This window comes from Schistocerca piceifrons, chromosome 2 (genome assembly GCF_021461385.2).
Source record: "Schistocerca piceifrons isolate TAMUIC-IGC-003096 chromosome 2, iqSchPice1.1, whole genome shotgun sequence".
Lineage (NCBI taxonomy): Eukaryota > Metazoa > Arthropoda > Insecta > Orthoptera > Acrididae > Schistocerca > Schistocerca piceifrons.
The window spans coordinates 1,009,435,951-1,009,450,553 of NC_060139.1; the positions used below are offsets into that span (position 1 = coordinate 1,009,435,951).

General features: G+C 39.2%; 1 protein-coding gene across 1 annotated transcript in view; it reads right to left on the reverse strand.

The window, feature by feature from the left end:
• The window catches only part of LOC124777596, a 58,275-nt gene that overhangs the window by 18,992 nt on the left and 24,680 nt on the right, over window positions 1-14,603 (reverse strand). The window contains exon 2 of the mRNA XM_047253059.1: window positions 4,107-4,390. Within this exon, the coding sequence (XP_047109015.1) occupies window positions 4,107-4,390 (284 nt within the window). The remainder of the gene's footprint in view (window positions 1-4,106; window positions 4,391-14,603) is intronic.

Below are 14,603 nucleotides of genomic sequence, written 5' to 3' on the forward strand. Positions count from 1 at the left end.
GTGACTACTGTTTCAAAGATGTTGCTGAAAAAGTTGTTTTACATCAATGCACAACTGACTTCTGCATACTAATGATGTCAAACACAATAATTAGATTGTGACATATCTTCTGCTAAAATACTTTGTGGAGGAATAGAGTATTTAATAAAGAGTGAGAAGAGGCAGGAAAAACTTCTAGGTCAGAGTAGAGTCAGTATTGTTTATTGAGATGGTTGTCAGTAGACATTGCTCTAAGCAGATTTTCCATTTACTGGATTCCAGTAAACAATTTCTGCAAGAAAAAGGAAAATTTTTTCCTCAACTTGATGACCCACAGAGACTGTTAGATATGGATTTTATTACAGCTGTTGTTCAGCATTTGCAAATGGTAAACATATCATTATAGGGGAGTGGACAACTTATTTAAGGTTCAGTGAAGAGCATGTTTAGCTGGCATAACAAATTAAGACTATTTCAGAAAGGCTATTGAGAATAAAACATATGTTCATTTCAAACGTTTACAGAAAATTGCTGTAACCCTTCCTGAAGTTCTGATGGAAATGGAAGATTATTTACATAAAATATCCAACTTGATGTCCGCCTCCTTAGCTGAGTGCTAAGTGCATCTGATTTCCAACCAGCAGGCCTGGGTTTGATTCCCAGCTAGACAGGAGATTTTCTCCACTTTGGGATTGGGTATTGTGTTGTCCTCATCATCATTGACACACAAGTCGCTCAATGTGGTGTCAACTGCGTATACTTCCTGGGTGGGGACTCCCGGCCATTAATGTCATATGATCATTTCATTCCATCTAACTTTGCTGGAGAAATACATGGTTTCTCTTCATATCAGTGCTGTAAGTTTATGGCTCCCAAAAGTATGGTAAATGTTGGCCCCTGTTGTGTAGTACTGGTACATTAAAGTTTTCATTGGAGATTCTTAAAGTAGGCTATTTTCCTTTGGATATGCAGGATATGGTACAGAAATCATGTGCAGGCAGAAATTTTTTGTGAACAATATCTATAAAACTTATGGGAAAGGTGGGGGATATAAGTAATACTGCTGAGGGGTACTATCTGTCACACACCGTAGGACATCTTGTGAAGTATAAGCCCAGGTAAATAGCTGGGGTTAGCGCTGACAGTGGCATAACAATAGTTCTATGATACAAGAGCAATTTGCAAATCATACACTTAGTTGCAAAATCCCCAAAACCACAATTTTTACACATCTATGACCAGAGATTTAATTGATTCAATTATGAGTACTTACAATTAAATCTGTCCTTATTTTGTTTCTATTTAACATACTCTATTATTTTCAAGAAAATATTGATAATGTTTGACAAGTATTGTAGTTCCGTCAACAGGTCCTTACAAAAATGTTATTATTAACACACAATGAATACTGCCCTTTTCATTCAGCCCAAGTTCTTACTTGTGACCGGAAGTTATTTTTGTCTGTGAATCTTGGTTTGTTTGTCCAACATACAATTTAAACAACAGTGAATTAAAGAGTAAGACAGGGTTGCAGATTATCACCAAACTTGTGTTTGTGGTTATTCTAGATCATCCATTAGTCACTGTATGTTACCCCATTTCGTAAGAATTTCAAATACATTATTTTACCTAATCACTCTGAAGGCTTTCTCTTGACCAAAATGACATGTAAGTATCCCGGTCCTTCTTTACACTTCTTTCCATACACGCAAAATCCAAACTACTTATCTTTTACCTTTCCATTTCTGAACTAAAACTGATTGTCATCTGATGCCTCTCCAGTTTTCCTTTCTTTCAGTCTGCATTTTGCTCTAGTTAGTGTTTTACTATCATGAGTTGCCAGACTGATCATCCAAGAGATTTTTTTCAACTGTGCCTTCTTCAGTGTTGTAAAGTTTCCCTAAAATTGTATTTCATATATTTTTGAAATGAGATTACATAACCTTCTTGTTCCTACCCAAGAGTTTAAAATCATCTCTGCTCATTTGTTTGTGCTCATATAATTCATGCTCTGTCAAACTCTGACTGGGATTATTGGGCCACATTTTTTCCCATGTCAACTTCCTCCTCCTTCATCACACCCCAGGAAAGTCTTCTTGACTCTACAGACCTGTGATACTCTCCTGCAACCTATCAGTCCTATTTTCTAATTTAACACAAGTTTTTTTTTTAACTTCAATGCATTCATCTTTCCATATTTGCCAATTTCTTTACAATGTTCATACTTCCAACATTTAGCTGCTTGATTCATAGAAAGTTAGTTTTATTTTATCTCTGCATGATAAACTCCTCCCATGGAGTCACTGTCTGGAGTTTCAATGTGAGAAGGGTTTACCTTGAGAATTTTATGTAGATGAAAAATAGTTTCAGTGTAATTGTGAAAAAGAGTGCTTAGTTTAAATTGTGTTGTTTTGAAATATATATTACAGCTGACACACATACCAAATAATAATAACAGTACTGGCAAGTGATTGTTGCTGAAACAACTGAAACTAAACTTTTATGTTATCCACTATCCATTCACTCATACACTTTTCTTTAAAAAGTAAGGAGGAGCACCATATTATAACCCATTCACTAAAAAGTATGACATAACTTATCAGACATTATTATCCGTGATACTGAAGTTTACTCACATGCTCCAAAAGTAAAATATTGGGATACAGCATGAGATTTTGCACAACTGCAGAAAAACAAAGGAGGTTTAGAAGTGATTTAGAATATTCCCTACTTGTTGAAACATTTGTCTTATGTTTCCATAGTACTCTAGCTTTGGTGTTAGTAATGGAACTGTGGAATTTGTAAGTTCTAAAAAAAGTTTCTTGTAGTGGAAATGATTACACATACAATGAAAGGTAAATTAATTCATGGGAGATGACTGAAGAGTGTGTTGCTCATAAATTCAAGCTGATGTTTTTATGGAATTAGCACCTGGGGATACCAATAACATTGTCCATTGGCCAAATTCAGAAGTATTTTATAATTATACATGCCTGAAAGCCTTCATTATGAGCTGTGAGTGACACTGAATTTCAAGTTCTTTCTGTTAAGTGACAGTGCTGATGGTGAAAATGAGAATAAGAGAATCACAATCCAACTGCAACAGAACACCTATTTCTTTAAATAAGTGGGTTTAATTTCGTAATGTGATGGCTGGATTGCCATTAACAATGATACCCATGGATGGCTTTGGGATTTAATTTGAAAAATTTGTACACAAGATGGTGAACAGAACTGTACACTTTTCCCCCTAGCTGACCAAATATCAGGAAAAATAACACCTATGTACCAAAATTCACGAATCAGGAGCCTTTCAGGTCCAGAGTCTCTCTACATATATATTTACATGTCATCTAGAAAGTAAGGTCCTGGCAACAAAATGGGGTAACTACCATTTTGGGCATTTGTAGCTTTAAATGAGAACATATACAGTCTGTACTGAATTGTGAGCTGTGTATGAACTGTGGCAAGGTGAACATGATCCAAGTGGCCACTACATATGAGGTTTGGGCATTTTTTTAAAATTTTTTTTGAGTGTGAAGTCATAACTAAGGCAGCAACTGGCCACTGTGAAATCTGTTATGTTCACAGGTACAAGGAAATTAATGGACCAGTGATTCACAAGGAAAAATGAAGTGGGTAACATCAGTTATGAAATTTGTGGAAATGGTAGTTGCAACAACTACAGAAGCAGACATGTTATGATGACAACACTTTGCCAATTTCTGTTCATCACATTATGAACAGTTTTATATTAAATCATTATAAGTGAAGATGGCTGGTTTTTATGGCGGTAGTATATAAAAACTAACTTCCTCTTAAAACAAATGTCTCAACAGTCTACATAATTATGGAAATTTTACATGGAAACTTACTTGCCTTCTGACTCTGGCATGTTTATCATTGAATTGCATTTTTATCTTAATAGGGAATTAGTTTTTATAAGCCATCATCACAAAAATCAGCCACCTCTCATTACAATGATTTAATGTAAAACTGTTGTTTAAGTTTATGGAAACTGGTAAAGAGTCACTGTTCACTAATCATACTTATGATTCTGACAGGCAAGTGGTTTAGAAAACTAACAAAGTCTACTTTTTATAATATGAGCATTTATTTGGAATTACCCTTATCCTTTGGGGACACTTGTTTTGAATCCACTTCTGGTTTATGGTGATCTTGTGCATAGGAAGATGATTCTGTTGTACATTCCTCTGGTATTCTGGGGGGCCTGTGCGACTGGGAAGTTGCTGAGTGTTGCATTTTCATGCTCTTTTCACTGAATGAATATGGCAGTCCATTAATCTGTTCACTTAGAGAGTCTTGTACAGCAGGTATGCTAGCTGTTGTACCTTCCATGGGTGATACTGGGGTAGATGTTTCCAGATTCACACCCTCTTGAGATGGAGAACTATAATGAAAATTATTAAGGCAGATTTCAACATTATTTTCATTCTGAAATGTCTACAAAGATATGTCAAAATTTGTGCATGACTAAAACAGATTACACACTACTGGCTGTGATAGCATTTCATAAATAATTTTTGCTGTAAAAGAGCTGTCTTAATTGAAGAGAAATAGCACAGTAGCTTGTTTACAGACATAAAATGGCTACTGTCTGATAATACAAGCACATATAAAACTTAAAAAGAACATCTTATGCAAATCTGTCACACACTAAAATATGAGCTGCAAGTTGAGAAATCAAGAAGGAATGCTCAAAAAGCAGCTGACCTATATTTAATTTTCTGGACCTCGTTGCAGCATATCAACCTTCATTTGAGCACCTGAGTTCCACAGATCAAAAATTTAAAAAATGAAAAATAAACACTTGCTGAAACAGACATATCGTATTTGCATTTCCATGATCAATGATAAATATATCTATGACATCTTTATCATAATTTCTCTGCTCCAGCAATTCAGATGTGGTTTGTATATAACCCTACTCCAACTTATCTTGCCCTTTCACAGCTGTTACCTGATGCCAACTAGCATCCTGAATTTTGAAAGCCATAAGGATCTGTTTCTCCAAGGTTTCACAGTATCGACCTCTTGGTATCTTGTCTGGGACATTTCAGTCTCAGTAAGCATTAAGAGGTCCTGTTGAGAGGCATCCTCTTCATGTACCCATACCAATGCAATCACTACAGCTCCTAGCTGTAATTGAATATCCACATTCTATATTTTATTAACTTTTGCTACCATTAGGCAAGAAGGGAGGTAATTCATTTCTGTTGTCTGGAGATGGTTTTATTTGAACAAGTAACTCTGACTGCTTCTGATCCGTATATTAGTATAAGTAGGAGATGGGTTTTATACAGATTGATCTTAAAGCTTGTAGGAATGTTCCGTCCCAAACTATCTGACATAGTACATGGCAGAATTTGGAAGCTTTTTGTATTCTGTTTCAAATTTCTTGACATATTGTGTTTGACGAAACTGCTCTACCCACATACTGCAAGTTGCCTTGCATGTCTGTGTTCCTGTCTTCAATTGTTAGATGGATTGTTGGAGTGCTTTTAATCAATTCCAAACTAATTATCTTGGTTTTGCTGATTTTAAGAGCATTTTTGAGGATTTTTCATGTCAAAGACCTAATTTGGTTTGTACCTACACTTCTATCTCACCTCAAAACGCTGTCATTGGCAAAAAGTAAGAGATCAGCTATTTCTTTTAATTGATTTTACAACTGTATCCATTGTTATGATGAAGAGGAGTGGTGAAAGGATTTTCTTCTTGGACTCCATTCTTTGTTTCAAAACAACGTGACTTTCCATTTTTGACCTGTACAAAGCTCTTGGTTTCAACATATAATCATATTTCTCATGCAATGATGCTACAAGGGATTTTCATACAATTCAGGCAGTCCCACATATGCCTGTGTGGTACATGGTCATGGGCTTTCTCAGTGTCTAAAAAATACTCACATCTCTGCGGGCTTCTCAAAGAGCATTCTTGTGGCAAAAATGAGGCCTGTTGTTGACCTTTATTGTTGAAAATCACATTACCCATAATCAAATGTACTTTCTACAACTTTTCTTACTGCCCTGTACAAATTTCTGCACACATCATGTGAAGTGATACAACATGTATAAGATATTGAAATAAAAAAAAAAGGAGTAGGCAACAAAACAAACATAAAAAATACAAAGAACAGAAACTGAAGGTTCGAATACCAACAGTATAAGGAAAAGGACAGATTGCTACTCACTGTAAATGTGACATGTTGAGTTACAGACAGGCACAATGAAAACACTGTTGCACATTTAGCTGTTGGTCGAAGTCTTCTTCACGTAAGGAAAAACACACACACACACACACACACACACACACACACACACAGTCGTTCAGACAAGCAACACACATCATACACACATGACGGCCATCTCTAGCAGCTCAGACCAGAATGCAGCTTTCATGTGGAATGAAAGCAGAAATCTGGAGGGGTCGGAGAGGAGACCGGATAACAGGGTAAGGGTGGAGAAAGAGAAGAGCACTGTCTGACGAAGAATGCAGAGACTAGATGGAGGCGTAACAAGACTGCCACCTGGCGCAGCGATGGGAGGTTGCAGGACAGGGAGTCATGAGGGAGGGGGTAAGGGGGAATGTAAAAGGAGAGGAGCAGGGAAGGGAAAAAGACAAGTGGGTGCATTGGCTGAGGATGGTACACAATGAGGGTGAGGGTGATAAGATAGAGAAGGTGGAAACTGTTGAGTGGAGGGTGTGGGGACAGTAGGTTGAGGCAAGGATAATTTCAGGAGCAAAGTATGTGTTGGACAGGTAACTCCCATCTGCACAGTTCCAAAAAGCTGGTGGTGGTGCAGGGGAGAATACAGGTGCCTCCAGATGGCCTGGGTTGTGAAGCTACCACTGAAATCAAGTTCAGCTGCATGTTGTGCCATAGGGTTGTCACTCTGCTCTTTTTCTTGGCCACAGTTTGGTGGTGGTCACTCATCCTGGTGGACAGTTGCTTGTTAGTCATATCAATATAAAAAGTTGTGTGATGATGATAGCAGGGCTGGTATATGAAATGGCTGACAGGACGGGAATAGTAAGTGCTATGTGGGTGGATTGGACATGTCTTGCACCTGGGTCTCCCATAGGATATGATGCCTGTGGAAAGGGGTTGGGATTGGGAATGGCATTGGGATGGACTAGGATGTGGAAGTTGGGTGGGCAAAGGAACATCACTTTACAATGGGTGGGGAGGACCTTTGGTAGGATGTCCCCTATTTCACGGCATGTGCGTAGATAATCAAAGACCTGGGGTGGTATTGGGTGATGAAGGGGACACTCCTTTGTAGCTTGTTCTTGAGGATGGTGTGAGGACTTGGGGAGGGGAGGGGACGGGGGTGAGGGGAATGGTACGGAAGATCTGTTTACAGAGTAGGTCTGGGGGTAGTGCCTGTCTGAGAAGGCCTTGGCGAGAGCTTCAGCACACTGGTCAAGGGAGTTCTTGTCACTACAGATACACCGTCACTGGTTGGCTTCTGCTTTGAAAGGAGGTTATACATACAAAACCACAGCACAGCCACAGGCACCCACATGGTACTGTCCTAGGCCAACCAATTTATGGGCCAAGGAGACCTGTCTAGTCTCCCAAAACGTCAAGCCCCTAGTCCGGTTCCGGTTCATTGATAATATTTCCATCATCTGGACTCTGGTCCAGGACACTCTATCCTCATGCCTTTATAACCTCAACATCTTCTCTCTACCTGCTTCGCCTGGTCCTCCTCAATCTAGTGTGCCACTTTGCTGGATGTTGGCGTCCTCCTATCAGATGGATCCATGCACACCTCTGTCAACATTAAATCCACCAACAGTTCCTCCATTTTGACAGCTGTAATCCTTTCCACACCAAAAGATCCATCCCGTACAGCCTGACCACCTGCGGACGGTGTGTCTGCAATAACAAGAACTCCCTTGACCAGTATGCTGAAGGTCTCACCAACGCTTCATAGTCGGGCACTATGCCCCAGACCTAGTCTGCAAACCGATCTTCTGCTCCATTTCCCTACACACCCTCATCCCCCCCCCTCTTCCCCAAGAACCAGCTACAAAGGAGTGCCCCCTTCACCCAATTCTACTCCATATTGGAACAATTTAACCACATTCTTCCTCGGGGCTTTGATTACCTGTCATCGAGCTCTGAAATAAGGCACATCTTATGAAATACCCTTCCCACCTCTCCTAAACTGTGTTCCACCACCCATCCAATCTCCACATCATCTAAGACCATCCCCATGTCACTCCCAATCTGAACCCCTCGCCACAGGGATCATATCCCTCTAGAAGACCCAGGTGCAAGACTTGCTCAGTGCACCCACCCAGTACTTCCTATTCCAGTCTTGTCACAGATTTATTTTAGCCTACCAGAGGCTGTGTCACCTGTGAAAGCAGCCACATCATGTTCCAGCTCTGCTGCAATCACTCCACAGTCTTTTTATATTGGTGTGACTACCAACCAGCTGTCCACCACGATGAACGACCACCATCAAACTGTGGCCAAAAGCAAGGTAGACCACCCTGTGGCACAACAAGCAGCAATGCTTAATTTCAATGGCTGCTTCACAACACACATCTGGGTCCTACCCTCCACTGCGAGCTTTTCTGAACCATGCACATGGAAGTTACCTGTCTAACACATTCTCCACTTGTGAAATTATCCTGGCCTCAGCCTACAGTAACCTAGTGTCCCCACACCCTCCACCTAACAGTTTCCATCCCTCTATATTATCACCTCCTCCTTATTCAAGTCCCCTCACCCTCACTACGTGTCACTCTCAGCCACCTCACCTACCCGTCTTTTGCCTTCCCTGATCCTCTTCTTTTATGCTCCCCATTCCCCCCGCCCCCTTCCCTAACACTGCCCCACAACCCCCTGTTGTTGTGCCCAATGGCAGTCTTATTATACCTTCAACTAGTCCCTGGACAGTGCCCTTCTCTCTCACCACCCATATCCTGCTCTCCCTTCCCCTTCCCCTTCCCCTTCCCCTTCCCTGCCCCCTCCAGATTACCGCTTTTGTTTACCTGACAGTTGTATTCCGGTCATGTGTACATGAGGTGTGCTTGCTTGTGTGAATGAATGTGTGAATGAATGTGTGTGTGTGATTCCTTTTCTGATTAATGCTTTGGCCAAATGTTAAATGTGTAACACTCTTTTTGTTGTGCAAGTCTGACCTCAGTGTGTCATCTTTATGGTGGATAGCAGGCTATCCTTTACTTTATATTGTTAAAAGATACAAAGATATCAAGAAACTATTACATCACAAAACATTTGCCTAAAAAGGAATAAAAGGATGTTGGAGAAATTTGAGAAAGATTTGGTGGACTAAATATACATGTCTTAGGCTAAGAATCATAAATTTTGAAAAATATTTTTTCACAACATCCATTTATTGAGCACAATACGAGGGTACAGGAGGCACTTAAAATAATATAATATCACTGACAAAAAATTACAGCTAATGACACAGAACAGTATTTTAAAATCAATAAATTTTTTTATTAAGGATGTACAGTCTGTATACATGATAAAGGCAATCATTCAATAAAAGCCTTCACAAATTCTTTAATTTAATTTTTTTTAAGTGGACCTATCTCCACGTTAAGAATGTTCTTGTCTTTCAGCTTGCATATACATTTTCATTCCCACAGGTTGAGGAGTCTGAAAATATACTTTTAGTAAGTGATAATGTGACTGATCAAAATAATTTCTCTTGAATAACACTAACTTGCTGTAAAAAGATGATTTCATTTACCACTCTTATAAAGAATATCCTTGTAGATAGAACTGAACATGTCACTCAAACAGAATAAATTCGACAGATGTAATGGTAATTTGGCTCTGAGCACTATGGGACTTCTGAGGTCATCAGTCCCCTGGTAATTTCAGGGGTACCAGTGGGAAGTGTGATAGGATAGTTACTGTTCATTATACAGGGTGTTACAAAAAGGTACAGCCAAAATTTCAGGAAACATTCCTCACACACAAATAAAGAAAAGATGTTACGTGGACATGTGTCTGGAAACGCTTAATTTCCATAATTACAGAACTACAATTTATTCTGGGATGCTTAAAGTCATCTTGACTGGGGAATTTACATACAAAAGTTTTCAGGGATAAATCTGGTGGTTGACAGAAGGACCTAATTATATGTTTATGCTCACTCTTGAAACTGAAACTTTTCCAAACAATCTCACTTGGAGCCTTCACTTTTTATCTCAATGGGTTTGAGTTTTAGTCACCTGCAAGGAATACACTACCATCATTTTCTGTGTGTCTAAGGTTTTGTGTGTGTTAATGATCCAGTTAGGATTTTTTTTCTGCTTCGTGTTTTCAATTCTGTACTCAAAAAACCACAGACACATTACATTCTGTTGTAACAGCAACCGGAACAGTCGCGGGGTTCCTGTGACGGAAAATGCGGCAGGACCCGTGGAGCGGCCCATGAACAACAACACAATGGAGAGGACGGACACGACCAACGAAGGACCTTACGACAACAACAAGAATGAGACAACATTCAAGAAAACCTAAATAGACAACCACGTCCACTCGTAAACAAAACATGAAAGTAAATACGCTGTCTAAGGCGAGGCGATATGTCCAGAGACATACACAATGTTAGACTGACTGGCTGAGTGAGAGGCAGGACCTTAAGTACTTTATTGGGGACGCCGCTATTGGCTGCTGCAACCACGTGTTCCACTGTGGCACCCTCACGCTAAATGCAGGCCAGGAGGCGCGTGCCGCCACAGCTTATGGTGCGATGTTGCAGAGATGTCTAGGGGTCTTCGATGCCCATGACGTCTGGCGGGGATTCAAATTCTGCGGCGCGCGGTACCAGATATTCAAGGATACTACATGGGACGAAAGACTGTAGGCATCCCACTATAAGGCAGAAATTCTCTAATTTTACTGTAATGGTATTACATGACATGTAATATACATATATATTTCTTCCTTTATGTTGTAAAATGAGCTCTCAGAATTTTGTGAGTAAGTTTCTCCACAATGCACACTGTGTTTTTTACAGCATCTTCCTCAGCAGTCTGTTGAACATTCCTGTGACATTCTCATGCCGAATAAGCACACAACTTCTCTTTTAACTGCCACTGTCTTAAATGAGTCCAATATCGTATGGTTACAGACCATCAAACAATACTCAAGAACTGCATGAAAAAGATTTTGTATATGACTACTTCAATGTATGAATTATGCTTCCTTAGACTTCTTTAAATAAATTGTGAGCTGGCACTTGTCTTACCCATGACTAAACTGATGTGGTTATCCCAACTGATGCTCTCAGACACTGGTCAACTGTGACTGATCACTGATCACATAGTGACATTATAGCAAATCTTTCAGCTTAACTGAGGTGATCCTGTGCCCTGGCGGAACTGCCAAAGATGTGCCATCCCCCCCTCCCCACATCTGTAAAACTAATTTCTGCAATTAAAAAAAAAAAAAGATTTGGCAAATTTTATAAATTTTGTGTCAGATGTAATAAAAATGAAGTAATATTTCCAAATATTACTTAAATGAACTAAGTTGATGAAAAATATTGTACACAAAAATTAAATGTATCATTGTACATAAATTACAAATTGTATAAACTTTTTAAACAAAAAGAATTTAAAACAAAATCTATACCTTATTGTTTATGTTAATTATTGAATATTAGTTTTATAATGACATATAATAAAGAACAAATTTTATTTGCTTCTTAATAAGTTGTTGATCAGAAATTTAAAAAATAGGTTACAATTATGAGCCAAGTAAATATTCCATTCCATCGGGAATTGGGTTTTTATTATAATTTTACTATTTCCTTGCTTGAAGCTTAGTTGATTACATCAATGAAGTAGAGTTTAGTTACTGTGTTGTATCCTATCGACAAACCAACAGCTTTGATGCACACTCGACCTTAATTAGTGTGTATCATCTTCAATTCGCTGACACTGTGTTCACAAGAGTAGCAGTGTATAGATGTCTATAGACACAATAACTAAAAAACTCCCATATTATTATACATCAGCCACAGAATGCTTAATCTTGACTTTGTCACAGCATCCGCTCTATGATGTTGGGGATCATATGATACTGTACCTTATGTGGCACCAACATGTGTTTCCATTTGTGGGCCAAGGGAAAGGCTACTTCTTGTAGGCAAAAGATGGGAACACTGCAGGGCAGGAGAATCCACATACTCCTTCCTGTTAATTCTTAAACCATATTCCATTTCCTCTTTTTTATTTTAGGCCAGTTTTTGTGCCCCTAGCTTCATCTGTGAAGAGCCTCGTACACCCACAGAAACTATTAACTTGTCTCCAAGACTTAGATAAAGCATGATACAGAATGCTCAAAGTTTTGGATGCAGGGTCCTAAGCTGCTAGTCAGTGTGCTCAGTTGAAATCTATAACTTTCTTAGGGGGGGGGGGGGGGGGGAAGAGAGAGAGAGAGAGAGAGAGAGAGAGAGAGAGAGAGAGAGAGAGAGAGAGAACTTTCCAATAGTGGATTACCATCATGCTGGAAGAAGCATTATTCTTCAAGGAAGAACAGTGTTAAAATCGATAAGTAACCTCAAAAGTCACATTCATGACAAGTTCCACAGATATTCTATACCAGGCGACATCATAAGCTGTTTTCAAATGAAAAAATGCACCTACATGATGATGCTCACACAGAAAAGATTTTTACGGATGCTTCTGGTAAGACCAAGTTATCCATTGAGGAAAGACTGTATCTGAATCAACTGATTGTGACCCAAAAGATTCTAGAAATCAAGAATACATAGAAGGTAGCAGTTCCACTACTGATTTAGGAATATTTCTAATTAATACTCTCAAAAAGGATTTATGAAAACCATCTGGATTGGTACAGATTGTACTAAGTTTCGGCATACCTGTATCGAGGTGCTTTACTTGGAGCAGATTTTGTTGAAATTAAGGAATATTTTATTTTTAGAATAGACAGCAGAAATGTCATACTATGTTTGATTCAAACCGGGTTGTCTCACATACCAAAAATAGTGCAAATTACAATTTACGTGAAAACTAAATAGGACTGAAGTGTTCGTCTATGTGTGGAGGTGGTATAAATACTAAAAACATACTCCATGACTGCTTGAGCCATAATATAATGGTTGTACGCAAATGCACTATCTGATCAAAAGTATCAGGAAATCGATACGTAATGTAGAACTGACCACTACCTGTTGCAAGAGGCAGACCTGTCCATATAAAAAGAGGCAGGAAAGAATGTGGTGTCAGTAGTAAAGCAGTAATATCAGAATGGGTTGGTCACTAGAGCTCAGTGACTTTGAATGTATAACGATCATTGGATGTCACGTGAGCAACAAATTCTTTAGGGATATTTGAACCCTTCTAAAGCTGCCGAAGTCAAGTGTTGATGATGTGAATGTTAAGAGGAAAAGTGAATGACCAATCACAGCTACACTAGGACCATGCAGACCTATTTACTGACAGAGATGGACTGTTAGGCATTGTGGAGGGTAGTCATAAAAACCTGCACCAAATCAATGGAAGGAATCAGTTGTGAGTTACAAAGCACTACCAGTAGGATACAAGAGCTGGTCAGCGCCTCATAAGCTGCACATTTCTGTAGTGAATACTAAGTGATCTTTGACATGCTATACCAGGTGGCTATAATTAATGGGCAGCTACTAACAGAGGTCCCGTGTGGGCTGTATGGCAGAAAAACTTGGTAGATATTCTAATGCATCCAATTTTTGCTGCCAGGTGCAAATCTGGTTCTGTGAATGCAAGAAAAGCGTTCAGGAATGGGACGTGGGCAGGTGGTCAAACAAGTGACAAAGGCAATGTTTGCTTTATTATTAACTGTCACGTATAAAATGTGTTCAGTATGAGGACTGGAGACAACAAGATGCTGTACAGCACCAGATTTGCACCTGGTGGTAAAAATTGTAACTAATTTTTTTCCAGAATAAATTGGTTCCACATTAACCCATTAGCATACCTACCAAGTTTCACTGCCGTATGTTAATTTTAGCTTGCACTGGACAGTCGATGACTAGAAACAATTGATTTCAAATGATGAATCATGCTATTCTAAGAGGCAATCTGATGGAAGGGTCTGGATTTGGTGAATTCCTGGATTATGTCATCTGTTTTAGTCGGTACTGTGTAGTACCGACAATGAAGTATAGGGACGCGGATTTTAGTGGTTATGGTGTCATTGGGTTATTATCATTAAGAAAATGCTAAATCCAAGATGATAGAACACATTTTACAGCATTGTGTACTGCATTCAGTAGAGGTACAGTTTGGGGAAGATGACTAATTGTATCAGCATGACAATGCATCTGTCACAAAGCAGCATATATGAGGCAATGGTTTGTAGGCAATAACGTTTCTGAAATGGATTGACCAACCCAAAGTCCTAACCTGAATCAACAGAACACCTTTGGGGTCAGTTAGAATGTCGACTTCGTTCCAGGTCTCAGTGCTCGACATCACTACCTTGTCTGGTTTCAGCTCTACAGGAACAATATGCTGTCGTTCTGCAACAGACATTCATTTACTTCACTGAATGTGCCCCAGCAGCATGGCATCATATAGGCAAAAGATGGATACAC